At 37.3% G+C, this 17457-nt stretch overlaps 1 protein-coding gene across 4 annotated transcripts in view; it reads left to right on the top strand.

Annotated features, from left to right (window-relative positions):
- SEMA3C (semaphorin 3C) overlaps positions 1 to 16694 on the top strand; it is a 113021-nt gene extending 96327 nt beyond the window's left edge. For all 4 annotated transcript variants that reach the window (XM_027639788.1, XM_027639786.1, XM_027639787.1 and 1 more), the window contains 6 exons: positions 3747 to 3835; positions 5901 to 5942; positions 7211 to 7368; positions 10654 to 10721; positions 13360 to 13490; positions 15226 to 16694. In XM_027639788.1, coding sequence (XP_027495589.1) covers positions 3747 to 3835; positions 5901 to 5942; positions 7211 to 7368; positions 10654 to 10721; positions 13360 to 13490; positions 15226 to 15639 — 902 coding nt within the window. In that variant the 3' untranslated portion in view covers positions 15640 to 16694. The remainder of the gene's footprint in view (positions 1 to 3746; positions 3836 to 5900; positions 5943 to 7210; positions 7369 to 10653; positions 10722 to 13359; positions 13491 to 15225) is intronic.
- Positions 16695 to 17457: the final 763 nt, after the last annotated feature.

Genomic DNA, 17457 nt, shown 5'->3' with positions numbered 1-17457 from the left:
AATCAGGCACAGGCTAACTGGTATTGATGAAGCTTAGCTGATTAACATCAGCCCAGAATCACACCTTGCATTTAAAGGAATATTATTATAATTCTGATTATTATTATTATTATTATTTGTCTCTTCTGCTTCTTTCCTTAAACAATTTATTGGACTACCTTCCTTTTCCATTTATTTCCCACTTTGCATACTTTCTACACTATTTTTTCATCTTCACTTTCCTCCCTTGCTGTTCCCAGTTTCTTAGTCCTCTCAGAGGGAACGTGATCTCGTTATCATTGCCCTTCATGTGAGGCTGGGACACCTGCAGTTATTAAGCAGGTTTGAAATGGAAAAACATTTTGAGTTGCCCTTGTCCTCTTGCTGTCAGCTTGAGGGAGATTCCTTTTTGTTTGTCTGTCTGCCCTTAAGTCACAGACTGCTTGAGTTGATGTGAGGCTGCAAACAGCTCCTGGTGAAAAGTCAGGGAAGTGGTGAGCATAAATCTGCCTCTTCACTTCTAGTGGTGGATTGATATTCTGGAGACGCAGTAGCTATTTCATGACAGTGTGAAATCATAGCAATGCAGGCCTGCTTTCAAGTGGATTTCTGGAAGGATCAAGTAAATGGTGAAGGAAACCATTTTTTATGTTAATTTTTATGATTTTTACAGAATTAGCTTATAATTTCATACATTGATCCAAACTTGAAAAAATTTGACTTGTACTTCTTTGATTTTCTCTTCTGCCTGATTTACAGTGCAAAAGATTATCTCTTGAGAAATACACTGGGAAACAGCTCAGGCACTGCTACTTTGCATAAATCTCTTGCAGTGCACAGTGCTGCAGCCCTTCCAACTTTCCCCTTGACCCGGGGAATTTAGTTCACTGCCTCACCATTAGCGGAAATAAGCAAATAATATTTCCAACAAAACTCAAATATATCATAAGTTTTTCTGACATGAACACGTGTAAGTGACTTGATTTGTTAGCTACCAATTTGTCTCTTACACTGGAGACAACAGTACTATTGAGAAAGAAATAAGAAGGGGGGATTGGGCACAAATATTTGCTTTTTGTTTTTTAAGGAAGAGGCTGAGCAACAGGAGAAAAACTGTTTTTAGAAGCAATGGGAGGACTATAGCCTATAAGCTATATATTATTGGAAGTATTTTATTTTTATATATGTACAGACTATTGGAATCCCTTGCTTTAAGTAATTTCATTTAATTAATAGCTTTCTACTGCCTACTTGAATATTTTAATTCTTTTATTAAGTCTCCTTTAAAACAATAGAACATTCCTTTCTGCAAGGATCTGTCCCTCATGGTATAATACTGAATCAAAGCAAAAGGTAAAATATTGAGCCAAAGGGAATGAATACTTCACTCTGTGTGTTTTGCTGGGGTGTGACAAAAATGTAGATAGGACCCTACTTTACAAATAGTAAAGGTTATTAGGACACAAGGACTTGGCGTCAGGCATTATCAGTATTTTCTGTGCCAATGCCCAGGATAAAATCTCCCCTGAGGTTCTGACTTCAGTTCAGGGCAATGTTTGAGGGCTCAAGACAATTTAGGAATTTTAAATGTGTGGCATGTGCTAATGGATCATTGACATAAACCGGTTCTTCAGAGGCTCAGCAGCCTCACATTCCTTTGCAGGTAAGGTCACTGTCAACATGGTTAGTGCCCTGTATGCCAGTTGCAAAAAAACCACAAAAGGCAGTTGCAAAAAAACCACAAAGGGCTGCAGCTCCTTCCTGCACTTCTTATTAAGTGTTTTGTAATGTAGAGTCTAACATGAGAGAGAGGGAATTGATAAAAGGGTGTGAAGAGGCAAAGGTGGACTGGACTGGAGCCGTGTATATTTGTGAGTAGGTTTGTCCATTTAGTAGGAGCAGAAATACACAGACTGGCTTCTACTTACCTCAATGAGGGATACATCTGCAGCAGTTTAGAGCTTTGGTGGGTCCTGGCAGTTAGTAAATCTCTCTCAGGTTCTCACAGCTTTGCTAATACTGGCACCCAGGTTAGACCACAGCTATGCTACCACAAGATTTAGTTTCAGTAAAGTTTCTTCAGAAGGAACTGGTTTATCATGCCATTGTATAATGAGAATAAATGTCTCCATAGAAAATTCTCGTGAAAAATTCATGCCTAACATGCCCTGAGCATGTACAATTGATAGCTACATATTTTTAAGTCCTGTCAGCTTTCGGTTTCTCTTTTCCTTCTTTTCTTTAAAGACAAAATACTGCAGTGTGCTCTCTGTGTGTGGTGAAGTCAGTAAATATCAATATTCTGGCTTTAAACCTTTTTTTTTTAAATAAAAATAATAATAGTTGTTGATTATGTTACTATTATTATCATTATTATCATTATTATTATCATTATATTATCATTATATGATGATGATGATGATAATGATGATGATGATGATGATGATGTTTCCTCAGGGGAAATAAGAATATGTAACTTATTTACAGTAACCAACTTGCCCTGCAGCTCTAGCTATGGAAATCGTCATTGACCTTAAAGCAAAAGCAAAATTGCACTTTTTCAGCTTACGTTGTCTGCATTATGAATTGCCAGAGAGGAAGCTGAAATTTCCTTTCCTTGGTATCAAAATCATAAAAATATATATCTTACCTATATTGTGCTGTACTAATGTTTTACTAACTGCACAGCTCTTATGAAACTTTTGATGGCCGTACAGAATCTATACCATGTGTTCTCATTCCTCAGGATCAATACTGAGCAAATATATTTAATCTACTCAGACTAATTTCTAGGCCTTTCAGGCAAGAGGAATTCTATGTGCTGTGCTTCTTCCAAGTAAAATTACTTGTCCTTGTGATTATCCCACAGTCTGTCTTTTCTGCCACACCAGAAATACTTCAGAGGCTGTCTCAGCCTTTAAGAGCCTTCACAGATGGACTCCTTCATCTCATATATTTTTTCCGCATAACAAATTTGGAAAACTAATCACAAATTTCCCTTTGGTCTCACTCATCACATCTACCCTGCAAAAACACTGTCAGTGCCACATCCTTTCTATTTCTTACTCCTTTGATCTGAGTGGATTTGGGAGGCTTGGAACTGTATTTTGAGAGGGCAGCTATGATATAATAGTTACTATAACTTTACCTTGCTTTTCCTTTTTACGATATGGACAAAATATTAACTCCTAGCAGTATGTAATGATTGATTATTGTTTGAATTTCCTAAGAAAACGTTTTTATCTTACTGTGTTTAGGTGTAGATAGAGTTATTCTTTGGCAGGCTTACCTGTCATGTCATCAGTTATCATAGCATTTTATTATTGAATATGAATGTATGTTAAATTCTGCAGTAGCTCCCTTTTACCTGTTTATATTGCTTTGTTTTACTTTAAGATCATTAGCATAGATTCTGCCTCTGTCTGTGTGTAGTAGCAACTACTACTACAGAAGATACTGGTTTTGATTGATCTTTTTGTGTAGAATGGTAACATTAATGGTAGTACTGTAACTCCAATCTTACCATGACTTCTTCATGTTCATATATGAGAATAATACTATATATAATATTCCTATGTAAGGAATCATCTTATTATTCTTTCTGACCCCAAACCCTCTAAATTACTGAACATTTCATGTCTTTCTCCATGTCATAGTAATTACTTTGATGGTTTCTTTTTATAATTAATAAAGGTTGATCTCCTTTTTTCTTTCTCTCACTCCTTGGTCTCTCTTCACATGGTTTCACTTGTTCTCATGTTTTCCAGATCAAGGAACTGTACAGAAAGTTGTTGTCCTACCCACGAACTTCTCTGCAAGTGGAGAACTCATTTTAGAAGAGTTGGAAGTTTTTCAGGTTTGACTTGCTCCTACTTTTACTCTTCCAATGTGTATGTTCACACAAACACTTGTTCTAACAGACTTTGGCAAGGGCAACTGTGATTTGATAAAAGATCAAGTAAATGTGCATACTGTCAGCTTGATAAATACACAAAGAGGAATACAAAATGTCCACTGTTATGAAGGCTGTAGCTAGCTGAAGTCCTTTTCTTCTATATTTCAGTTGCTTATTTTTTATATTGTTGTACTGGCTAGAAGGATTTTGATAATCACATTTTTACAAGGTCATGTTATAGTAGCTGCCAGAAGGCAACTTTTATCACTGGCATCATGTATTGAGACTGTCACTATTTACAGAAGAAATCTAAGACTTCTGTACTTTGATTATCTGATAATCTTCCTGGTTCTGAGCTGCAGAATGGAACCAAATTAGTGTTGTTTTTGCTTAACTTCAGTTCTTCAAAGCCACATGCCTCTGGAGTCAAGAAAGCTATGAGCTGTGAACACAACATAAGCTGAAAAGAAACACAAGAACTGCAGGGAGAAATAAGGGAATAGCCTCTGTCAATCACTCTGGCATGTAACAGCTTGTAATAACCTAAAGAAAATGTTCTCCCTCATGTTAAAAAATCTCTTTCAAATATTTGAATGGGCTATTCATTAAACAGTGGTCTCGGGGCAAATGGTAGTATGCATCTATACACTTAGTTAAGGGTTTTGTCATGGTCTATTTCCTTCAGGGAATACAGAAAGGAAAATTTAAGATTTTTTATCTAGGCAGAATTAACAGTTTCTTTAAGAAAAAGAATACACTCTGTGTTAACCCTCATAAAGGCACAATTAGTCTTTCTAGGCTTTTGTTGAAGATTTCCCTAGATTACCTAAAATCATACCCTTCAGTAAAGTATTGCTAATTCCACTTACTGAAACAGATATTATATAGCAAGAAGATAGGTGGGCTGAGAGGAATCTTCACCCTAAACCTAGTTTCTGGGCCTCCATGCACAGACCTTTTTATCCTGAACCCTAAAAATCATGATATCATAACCCCTGCCATTGCAATCTGTGTGGCAGCACGGTGGTATTTAGATGAGTCTCTCCAAGAGAGCAGGGATGAGATCACTGGTTGTGTGCTAATAAATATTGAGAGCAGCAAAGCAGTGATTCTCTTCCAGAGTATAAGCAAGGAAAGGAGAATGTGACATTGAATCCAATGTTGGATTTGACCTTGAGTCTCCAGACAGTTCATGAAGTACTACTGCAGCTCTAAACTCCTTCAAACCTATGCCAATTCATAGGATTCACAGCCAGATTTTCTAGTCCTGACCTCCCTGCTGTGCTGTAGTCAACTGCAATTAATCCTAGCCCAGTGTTATGGCTTTCATTTGTGACTGAGCAAATGCTAAATCTTAAAGAAATGCTGAACATTTTTTTTACCATTAATTTTATCACTTGTTTGGATGAAAATAATGACTTGTATCACTTGCTTAAGGCAAGGAATGTAGTAATTTCTTTTCCAGCTCTTTAGCATTTGATTTGGACACAGACACTAACTGACTGCTGTGATGACACACAGTAGTATCCAGTACTGTCTGTGGGAAAGAAATGTTCAAGAACACACATGCCACTTTAAATATTCTAGTAATTGATTATCTGAATTTGTATATAGGATGGTAACCAAACTGTATGCACTGTAGGTAAATTGTAGAAAAAATTTGTCATATTCTTATCTGCATCTTGAGCTTATCATTATCATTATCCTTATCATTATCATCTAAGAAAAAAATGTTTTCTTATTACACAGTTAGAGTAATGGCTTCAAAACACATTGTTCCTATATTGCTGAGATAGCACAGACAGGTTATTTATAAGTGTACAAAAACCTTGTTGGTGCACATAAGTAATAATAACGTGGTTGAGTTTAATGTCTTGTAAAACAATTAGCAAGACATTAATTGTATATATGTCATTTGTTTAGTTCTGAAAATAGCACTTAGGTTTTATTACTTTTTAAATTTTAATGTTGGGACAGTATTAAAAAGAGAGTTCTTGACAATCTGGTTTGTAACTTTGTCTTTCAGAGTAATTCTCCTATAACAACAATGAAGATTTCATCTAAAAAGGTAAAGAAAAGTGGAATGGCTAATTAGTGCTTATTAACTGAGAAGCAAATTGACTTAAAGATGTTAGGATATCAATTCTTGTGGAGCATACTAAATATAGGCATATTTTCCATAATGAATACAGAAAACTTGACTGAAATTTGCAGGAGCTGTTTATATGCCCCAGAACCACTAAGATAAAATTTCTATTCATTATGTATAATTTCTAAATCACTGAAAGTGTTGATTTTTTTGTTGTTTTGTTTGGCAGTTAAGGAACCAAAAAAAGTACTAAAAGAGGAAATTTGCCCTCCCCTTGTTTTCCAAAAGTCCTAAATAGAAATTTTCCCTTGGAAGTCTGTCTGATCAATGTAAAAAGGCACTGTTGGGGCTGTTGGGTCCATGGTGCAATTGTGCACGTTTGTTTATTAATAATAAAGATAGCAATAAGAATAACGAAAACAGCTGAGAGGATTTCTGCTGAAATGTTAACCATGCAAACTAAAAAGATGTATTCTATGATTTTACAAGCAAGATGTTGCTCAGTATTTCACAAAGCTACTACTAAGTAAACATTAGTCACTAAATTGAATTCAGTGTAATGTTTGACTTTTATGACAAAAAGATCAAAGTAGTTTCAAATGTTTTGTTCAAAATTAATTTCTATTTTAAGAACAATTGATTAATTTTTTTGAGTAAAACAGTCATTTTGGCTCAGATTTTGGTAATAACCTATTCCCTTTGAACTTCTTTTTCAAAAGTTCTGATTTATTATGAAAGTTCATTTGGCTTATTTTTCCAGGTATATAAGGCTGTCAGAATCTGGCCCTAAGCCTCAACATAATCTCTTGCTTTTACATCTTGGAAATCTGTGCTGTGTAGAATCCAGCTTGGAACTCTGCATAATATTTATTAAAGTGACTATGTGTAGTGAAAATACTTAGTTCAAAGGCTCGAGCCAGTAATCCTCACTGAATAAGAAACAAGTTCTCAAATCTGAGCAATATTAACTCAGCCTGTCTGCCCAAGAACAGAACAATGACACTCAATGTTTAAAAATCCATTACATTCCCCAATGTTTCTAGGTGTTTTCCAGCAGGAAGGTAGAAATATTATAGGCCTGTTCAGCTGGGAGATTTCTGTTGATATTGACTTTATCTATATTAGTGGCTCCCCTCTTGGTTCTTGAATTAATTCCAAAATTAATCAAAAGGTTTTTAGGTGTGTTAGCCAAGTCTTGGGTGAAACTCCTCCACATCTGAAATAAATCTTTCCATTTCCTCCTGCAGCAACAGTTGTATGTGAGCTCAGATGAAGGGGTCACCCAGGTGTCCCTCCACCGCTGCCACATCTACGGGACCGCCTGTGCCGACTGCTGCCTGGCCCGAGATCCCTACTGCGCCTGGGATGGCAACTCCTGCTCCAGGTTTTATCCCACAGGAAAAAGGTGAGCAGTATTAAGCAGCCCTGTGAAATCTGCAAGGAGGGAAGGCTTTTGTTCTGCTGTGTGGCCTGGAGTGTTGTAGTGTGATGGAGAAGTGGGATGTCATTCCTTTCATGAGCATACCGACTGTGCTTGGAATTATTCATCACCTAGGATTGTATGCTGCAAGAGTGTATGATAAAGAGCTTGGCTTTTCATATTTAAAGCAATGGACAGAAAAAGAAGAAAAAGAAAAGGAAAAAAATGGTTCCTAATCATAAATATTAAACCGTCTGTCTCATGCACACAAAAATCAGTGAAACACTTGTTCCCTTTTTTAAATTCAGTTGCCTTCTATGGATGTAATTATGGTAGCCCTGAATACAGCTAAATATCTCTTGGGCTGTCTGAGGAATAAATTCATTAATATTTTTTTGTTCCTCATTTGCTCCTAAGTGAGAAGAATTATTGCCAGGGAACTTCTAGGCAAATGTGATTTCTGTGTAATGCCTACAGATTTGGGGTTTTTGACATGAGATTTATTAAAGCAGACAGGGAAAGTGATTTCTCTTTAATTTACAACAGAGCTAATAGTCCATCTCATAATTCTTATGCAAAACAGGAGCAACTTTCCTGCTCCCAGGGGAAGCTTTTGAGAGCAGAAGGCTGTAGTGAGTTCATGTCTTACTAAGATTTCAGTTCACATACAAATAAATTTACAGAATACACAATGAAGTCTTACTGCAGAGGAGACAAACCTTTCAGATTCATGCACCCTACAACTACATGAAAGGAGGGTGTAGCCAGGTGGGGGTCAGACTCTCCTCCCAGGTAAGAAGTGAGAGGACAAGAGGAAACAGCCTCAAGTTGTGCTGGAGAAGGTTTAGATTGGATATTAGGAAAATTTTATTCACTGAGAGGGTGAAGCATTGGAACAGGCTGTCCAGGGAAGCGGTGGATTCGCTGTCCCTGGAAGCATTCAAAAAACACATAGATGTGGTGTTTAGGGACATGGTTTAATGGTGGACTTGGCAGTACTGAGTTAATAGTTGGACTCCATGATCTTAGAGGTCTTTTCCAACCCAGATGATTCCATGATTCTATTCTATGGTTCCATGCCAGAGCTTTACCTACTGTGTGTCACAGTGCTCACTGCCTGCACCTGAGCTGCATATGCAGAAGGCCACAAATACAGTTACCGGGTTTTACTCCTGTATCCTCATGGAGGGAGACAGGCAAAGCTTGGATCTGCTCCACTGATCCAAACAGCTGATAACAATGTCATCCCCTGGGATTAAAGACAATTGTTTTTTGTCATTGTAGAGTTTTCTTGACTCATTCCTTACAAAGTAAAGCCCAACCTGGCCATGTAGCAATTGGTAAAGTACATGCAGTTTTTACTGCTTTCGTTCAGCCACAAGTCTGCAAACTGATTGTTTTCTTCCATAGAACAAAGGTCAGAAGATGAGGGGGGAGGAGAGAAAAGAAAAATCCCCAAGTCTCAGACCACCTTAGTGCTACACTAACATAGCTGCTGAAAGGTCCAAGAAGCAGTCGGATATACCCAGCCTCTGCAGTTTCCAGTGGATGCCTTGCCATCCCCATTATATACACCCACCCAGGGTTATTTCCACTGGGACTTGCTTTCACGCTGACATTTTGTTTGCAATTTTTATATCAAACCAAAATAAACCCCTAAAAACTGTCTGGAAAAAAGTCTGGTTTTCATATGTGAAGGAAATTTATCTAACAAGACAGAGTATGAAGGAGAAAACATTGGTGATTAGAGCCAAATCCTATAGTCTAGACAGTAGTTTCTGCTGCATGCATTTGCTTATTTTCTTCTTTTGACACTTCTGTCTCCCGTGAATTACTGTAGTTCCTCATCCAATATTGATTTATCCCCAAACTCCTGACAGTATTAGCTTAATTTTCTAACCACCACTTCCTTTTTTTTTTATAAATATCGAACTGTAAGTTTACATTCTCAGAAGTGCTTAATGCAAATGACATGCCATTTCTGACACTGTGGAGCAGCTCACAGTAGCACAGGAATCCTGACATTTACTCAGAAATTCTCCATTACCTCCTTTGACTCACATAAATACTTTACAAGGATTAACAACCCAAGGCATAGCATGAAATATTTTTGATGGTAAACATCAAAACTATACTTGGAATGTCAGAAATTACTCCTTTGAAACATTACCTTTCAAATGTTTCCTTTTCAAACAATACAGTGAAGGATCAGGTGACAGAGGATTATAAGCACTATCTCTGGGTGTTTGTGCACTACCTGGAATAATGTGGCCATAGAGGCATCACCCTTCACTCAGTGGTACTGCAGCTCCTGGGGCTTTTTCTGGTTTCAGATCCTGAGAGCCCTTAGTGCAATGGTTTGGAATAAAGCTGTCACATATCACAGCAACATCCAGTTGCAACAACCTATCACAAATATATTTTTCTAGTTGATAAATACTGAACTACCTTACAGAATATTTAGCAAAGAAAATAATATATCTTAAGATTAAAAAATTTGTGTACCAGCTTTTCATGCACTGAATTCTGTGAGCAGTGACCTCCTAGCTGAGGACTGAAATGCCAGTATTCCCAGTCCCAGTAAGCTCCCTAGACAATTTCGTACAGAATTATGATTTTGCATCAGTCATCCAGATAATATGATAAAGTCTCCATTTAGAAGTATTCTGATACTTACTGAGTTCTATTATATTTTGGAAATAGTCGCATCCCTCAAGTAAATAACAGAATGGAATCATAGCTCTCCACCATTCTGGATGAACACTTCAGTCACTCTGCTGCCAAGGTGGCTACAGGCTCCAAAAATATGGTGCCTGCTAAAACTGGGGAGGGAGCATGCCCTATATCATAATTTTCTGCTGGTGCATTAGGTATGAGCACTATGACTCTCATGCATCTCAAGATTCTTAGGTGTTTGCCTTTATGAAGAGCTCCAGCTGGGGCTTCTGGCTTTGAATGTTAGGTCTTCATGAGTGAACAGATGTCTTTTTCATGTATCACTTCTAATCCTTCCAACTCTGTACCTCCATTGGAAAACTAATTTACCTACCAAAACTACAACCATTTTATAAACTTCAACAAACTGATTCTTCACTTAAACAGTATCTCCACTCCAGCAAGCCTGCCAAGAGTAAAGCACACTCACAGTAGGTCATGAACTAGCCCTAACAGTTGATCTAGTAAAAAAAAATAACAAATCCAAAAATAAAAAAGTGTCTATTTGCAGTGTAGTTATCTTGGAATAACATTTTTTTTTACAAAATACTGCAGGAGGAGTCGCAGGCAAGATGTGAGACATGGAAACCCTCTGACTCAGTGCCGAGGTTTCAACCTGAAAGGTACTATAATTTAGAGATCCTCATGCTATATAAAGAACCTTTATGTGATTCATCATAACTCACATTATCTGTGTGGTTTACTGGTAAAGCATAATTATTTTCCAAGTCCAAGTTTTGGGTTGGTTTGGTTTCAGCATCTTTTCTTGCAATTGCATGAAACTTGCATATATATGATAGAATGATGAACCATGAAATACATAGTTCATCATACTCCAAATGAGAAGTTGGCCATATATGCCATCAGACCAGGGCACACATCAGAGAATTATACTCCTTTCACTTCTGCTTATGATCCTGAATCTTGAAGTACATTCTCATCCGTACCATCTGGAGACCAAATAATAGACCTGACAATTTTTTACTGGTTTGTTTTTTTTTTTTTTAATAGAAGAGCACTGTTTTTAGAATTACCTGTGAAAAAAGTTCCATTAATAATAATTCTACTGAAACGGTCTCCACGGGGTCTCAGAAAAATGACCTGGATCAAAAAAGACCACAGCAGTCAGTCGGTTGTAGATTCCTCAGCTCAAATGGGTCTTTCCCCATGATTCAGTATTAGGTCATTTATATGAAACTGAGTAGCTTGAACAGGTAACTACAAAAGATGACCCCAGCATTAGAACATGCACCTGAGCTCTGAGAGATCTGTATTGAAGCAACTTGAGCTGTGTATCCTCCCTCGAAGGCATGTGCCGTGACCTCCCACCCATTGTCTGTCCCAAGGGTGGGTGTCTTCTCATTCCATGTGGAAAATATGAGAACGTCAACTCTCTGCCTTCTGGGCTGAGGGGAAACAAATGTTTCAACCTTGACAGTCTTGGGAAACAGGTTTCTTGTTTTCCAACCACTTTTTTGATGTGGATGTATTTATAGATTTATGTGTTTTAGAAACTTTATAAAGGATGTCTCGGTGGCAGAAGTGGGATATAGCATAGGTAGATGGCAGTTGTTTCCCTGGTGGAACACAAGATAAAAAGAAACAGCAATTTAGACTATTTCAAAATATAATTAGAACCATTTATAGCAAAACTACTATGTTTGGGGGAAAAAATGAAATCTGTCTACAGGACAAAAGAGCAGATAGACAGGCAATAGCAAGAAATCTTCCAAGTTCATAGAGAACCATAATGTTGAATCAAAGCCTTTAAACACATTAGGTTGTGTGCGTTAGACCTCTAAGCATGTATAAACTCAATATTTTTGGCATATTGTAATTTTTAAATACATCGTCAAGAACTAAGGGTCTTGTTTGGTTGCTTTTCAAATGTCTGTTTAATATTGTTATGCTTGTGTTAGCCCTTATGGCCATTAGAGAAATGCATTTGTGTTCTCTCAATCTTTTTCTCAGCATGTATAAGTTGTAGTAGTATAGAGTAAGCAGAACATTAGATATATATTGATCAATTAAACAGAGAAAATTGTCTGTCTGTGGTACACCTAGTTCCAGTATAAATAAAAGTAATATTGTGGTACACCTGTGATTCTCCACAGCTACAGATAGGTCAGCCCACAGATAAGTTATTTTGTGGCTTATGGCCTTTGAATGCAAAATATTTCTGCATTATTCTGCTAAAGTTAGAATTGGTTTTGGTACAATATCATAAATATGCTAAAAAGTTTGAAGGACTAGAACCAGGCAGTCTCCTTCCTTTAGTAGAATAGATTTTAATTTCACATATCAGTTGATGAAAGTAGCTGAAAAGAATGGGAGATAAAGTAGAGTCTGAGGAAAACCAGTCTTAAGACTGTTCAAAAACAGAGTCAGATTTTAGACATGTAACCTCTAGGTATTTGCACTTCTCATATTATTTGGTGTCCATTGCGCCTTTCTCAAAAAAAAAAAAAAGAATTGTATTTCATTTATGAAGCAAGCTTTTAAATCTGGAGGTGTTTTGTTTTCAGGACAAATATTATGGTTAGGGCCAAGCAATAAGCACCTAAAAGTTTCTGTCAGTGACTGCCAATTGTTCATCCATCGAGACTATAAAGGGACACAACAAGTCTAAGTGATGACATATGCTCAGCACTTGCCCAGGTGTTACTGGAGTGCTATAAATCTGTCCTTCTCTCTGTTGCTGGCCTGTCTGTGTGTTCATCACATTTAAGATTGAGAGCCAAGTCCCTTCCTTGTGTTGGAAGAGAAGCAGAAGAGCAGGAGCCCAGCCTGCTCTCTCTCTCTTCCCTGTGATGCTGCTCGCAGCTGGAGTAGCTGGAGATTTCTTTAGGGCATGCTGCTCTATTTTGGTCATACAACCATATTCCCTCAACTCATTGTGAATGGTGAAGTGTGAAGAAATATATTAAATGCTTCATTCTCCTTTGGAACAGTGGAGAATGAAATAATTTCAGAGAAAAATATCCCTGGGTTCAGCTACCCCATCAGCAAGGCTTACCAGGATACAGGTATCCTAATTTCTCAGAACAGACCACGTCACTCTAAAAACATTGGTACTTGGAACTGAATGTACTTCTTCACATTTCATTTATTTTCTTTGAAAAATTTTTCCCTTAAATTACTTATTATTGGCCAGTATCGGAGTTAGACATACTTCATTTTGTCTGTATTGCAAACAGCTACCTGTTTTCTACATTAAATCACCATTCACAGTATCCTGACTTGTTTTCTTTTTTTTCCCAGCATACAGAAATGCTGCAGAAATAGTTCAGTATGGAGTGAAAAACAACACCACCTTTCTGGAATGCACACCTAAATCTCCTCAGGCTTCTATTAAGTGGCTGCTACAGAAAGACAATGACAGGAGGAAAGAGGTGAGTAATGTGAGCAGTAGCTCTGAGAGGATCCTCAGTCAGCATCACATTCCCTCCCCAGACAAAGGCAGGGGACAGTTTGTGTTTTCACCAGGCAGTCTGACTACAGTGAAGCTGGAGAACTTCTGTGGATGCAGGACAGTGACCAGCATTGACTCATATGAATAAGAGCAGACTCTTCAGTATAGCTGGGACTTCATTCTCAGCCCCACTGGTTTCTATCAGATCAAAACAGCTATCAGAAAATTAAAGAATTTTTCCCTCACACCTTACTAATTGCAAACTGAAGGTTTGCAGCACTCAGAACTTCTTCTTGATCTAAGGAAATAGGCACAAAAGCAATAACTGGCATAAAGTTCAGGAAGAAGTCAGCATGCAGTAGCCCCTCTGTGCTATTGAAGAGATAAAAGGCAAAAGTGGGAGAAATGTGAAAGGTTTCTTTAGCAGGAAACTAGTCCAGGGTAAGAACACGTATTGACAAAAGCATTTCCTCACCATGGTGCAATCACATTTTCCATTACTGCAGTCTCTATGGCTCTCGAGTTTCAGCACTGTAATATACAGTATGATTGTTTATGGGGAATGTACCTTCCTTAAGTAATTTAAAAGGGGAAAAAATCCATTTCAAATCCAAGGCAGTTACTATATGAATAAAAAGAAACATCTTTCAAAAGGAACCATTAAGTAATGTGGTGTCTGTTGATAGGTTATAAATAGTGAAAAGCATTATTCTCTTATCAGTCAATTTTGCAAAAACAGAGGGGACTTAGAAGCCTCTCAGTGAGTTTTCTCACTTATTCTTCAAAGACTCAAGCCATGTGCTGGCAATAGGTGCAGTTCTTTAACCCTTTGCTTCAACAGAACATCTCCCTTTTTTGTTCTTATGTTCAACAACTGAATTAGAATCAATGCAGTTTCAAATAGCAACAGGCAAACTAAAGCAGTCAAAGGGTTAATTACATTTCAAGCCCTCATATTTTTGGAAATCCTCCACAATGCCTACAAAATTTTACAATAGAATAATACTATAATAAGTGAAGCAAAAGTATTAGGTATAATGCAAAGTGCAGTAGCAAAATAGAAAAATCATTCACAAAAATACTAGCACCGGTTTTCTTTCATAATGGGTTGAACTAGACATTTTTACTTCACAGCTGATATGCAAAAGGACATCTGCACAGTCATTTATTTTGCATGATAACTCAACAAGCTATGGTAACTTGCTTCTTTCAGATCATGTGACCGTCTCCTGGGACTGTCCAGAGTCTGAAGCCAGAAAGAACACAGGAGAGTAGAATAGCTTTCGGTTTCCAATGAGCCAAGTCCAAGCTGAGGCTACTGCGATGATAATTTTTATACCAAGCTATAACCTCTGAAGAACAGATAAGAGTTCTTCAGAAGTTAGCCCTAGGAACCTGCTCAAAGTCAAAATATTTAATGAGAAGCCACTTTGTGCTCAATGCCAAATGAACCCCTTCAGTCCTGCACCTTTCTTCAGCTGAGTCTCAGCAGCAATCTCTGATGCTGGAAGAGACATTCTCAAGGGTGTAATTCTGGCAAATAAAAGTTCATTTCTTCAACTCTGCTATTTGAACATTATGAAAACATATATATATAAAAATATTGCAACTTTGAGAAAGGAAGTCGTGTTTGAAGTGAAACTTACCAGAAGGTCCAATACTATGTTGTTCCATAACATTCCCTAAAAAGTTCCTTCTGCCTTTCTGCTCTTCAGGTCAAGCTGAATGAGAGGATCATAGCCACTGAGCAAGGACTCCTCATTCGCTCTGTGCAGGACAGTGACCGGGGGCTTTACCACTGCATCGCGACGGAGAACAGCTTCAAGCAGACCTTGGCAAAGATCAACTTCAAGGTGTTGGATTCAGAGATGGTGGCCGTCATGACTGACAAGTGGTCCCCTTGGACCTGGGCCAGCTCAGTGCGAGCACTGCAGTTCCACCCAAAGGACTTTGTGGGAGCTTTCAGCCACTCCGAGATGCAGATGATTAACCAGTACTGCAAAGACAGCAGACAGCCAAGTCAGCAGAGGGAAGAATCCCAGAAAATGAGAGGTGACTACAGCAAACTGAAGGCCCTCATCAATAGCAGGAAAAGTAGAAATAGAAGGAATCAATTACCTGGATCTTAATTTTATTTTGTAGTAATAGGTATCTTTCTCCTCACTGTAGGGGGCTTATATTTGTCTGTTGAGAACAAATTTGAGCAAATATGATAAAAAAATTAAATGAAAAGCCAACAAGCCTTGGAAAAGATCTCTCTCCCAATGAAATGCAGTGTAACTTATCTAAAGAAAATAACTTAGAGCATTTTCTTTCCTAGATGCTTATTGACACTAGGCTGGGCTCTGTCCTAGATGCAGAACTGGGTATTCATCTTAAAACAGATTCATCTTTAACATCTCAGTATTTAATTACAGCTGAGTAGAAATTTTTACAAAATTAACTTGCACCTCTGGAACTGTACCAGCTAGAATGGTGGTGAAAGAGTCTGGGGTAAGATGTATGCTCAAAGTAGGGTGGTACTAGGATTTCTTGCACTGCATTTAAGAACATGAGTTTCTTCTTGTTTACTGCTCAATACTGGGTTTACAGCTTTCACTCATTGTCCAAATCATGTGAATGCATGCTGATAGGAAGCAATTAAAGTATAGTAGAAATGTTTCATTCATTCAGAGGTCAAATGAAGGAACAAATAGAAGAAAAACAAAGACTTTATACTTTATCAAAGGAAGCACTGATTATTGTGCATAGTATGAGTTGTAATAAATTAGTGAGATCTGGAATGTAACTTAAAATATCTCTGCTCATATTGATTTTTATTAAAATAGGGTGTCCTACAACACTATGTAGCTTTTTAAGCAGCACAAAGGTACCAAGAGAATGTTCATTATACACAGAATTTTGAAAAACACCTAAGTGACTTAGGTATTTTAGCTATTTTTCAAACAGATTACACTCCAATTTTTTTGCAAAGGACAGAATGTAGGTATAGTGTTTAGTGTTTACTCAGAAATGAAAATCATAGATTATTTTTATTCTGTTCCATGATTAAATTGGAGCTGTTTCTGCAATGTGGAAACAAGTCATAAGTATCTTAGAAAAATTTAAAACATTATTTTTTCAACTGTTTTCTCAAAGTTGCAAATATTTTAACTTGAATTTTTTAATTAAACCATTCCCATTTTCCAGTCTTTGTACCCTTTTTCTTTTCCATCTTATTTTGCCAATTTCTTCCTGCTTTCAGTTGTCTGCTGAAAAGCAGATCAGGAAAAGAAAAGAAAAAAAAAGAATGAGGGAAAAATAAAACTGGAAAATGGGTTTTGGTCAAAAAAAAAAAAGAAATCTTTTGCTTAAGAAGCAGCTGTCAGGTCTAATGAAGTAAGTTTTGTTAAAACGTGGGTGAATGTGCATCAAGCCATCCTAAGAAAAACAATCACCTTTTTTTTTTTTTTTGAGCAACACTAATGCCAAAAAACAGGGACAAATCATCAATCATTTTACTATGTAAGAGTGTTCTGGAAGCCACTGCATCTGTTCGAAGCATTAAAAATGTGTGAGTACCTTATTAAAATTATGATTATTTATGATACTATTCAAAAATACAAACTGATGTTCGGCTCAAGACTGAGCTATGTTAAGTTAAAATGCTACTTCTATTAGAATACTCTGGGAGTAACTCTACAAGGCATGGGGTTTTGTGCCCACAGATCTGGTAATGGAAGTAACACTGGTATTTACCTGGTATCACTTAGATGTGTCACTTTATCACCACCTGATGCAGAATAGCTGGGAAATGGGCCCTGATCTAACCACTTAAACACTGTCTCTAAATCCCTTTGATGCTGGTGGGAGCCCTTTGAATTTAATTTGTTATTATTGCTTGCATCAAAAAACATGACAGTGCCAGCCTGCTCATATACTGCTATCTAGTTAAGTGCTTTCCTTAA

This window comes from Corapipo altera, unplaced genomic scaffold (assembly GCF_003945725.1).
Source record: "Corapipo altera isolate COAL_440 unplaced genomic scaffold, ASM394572v1 1b, whole genome shotgun sequence".
NCBI lineage: Eukaryota > Metazoa > Chordata > Aves > Passeriformes > Pipridae > Corapipo > Corapipo altera.
Note: the sequence above shows the minus strand (reverse complement) of the source record. Positions and strands in the feature narration are given on the sequence as shown.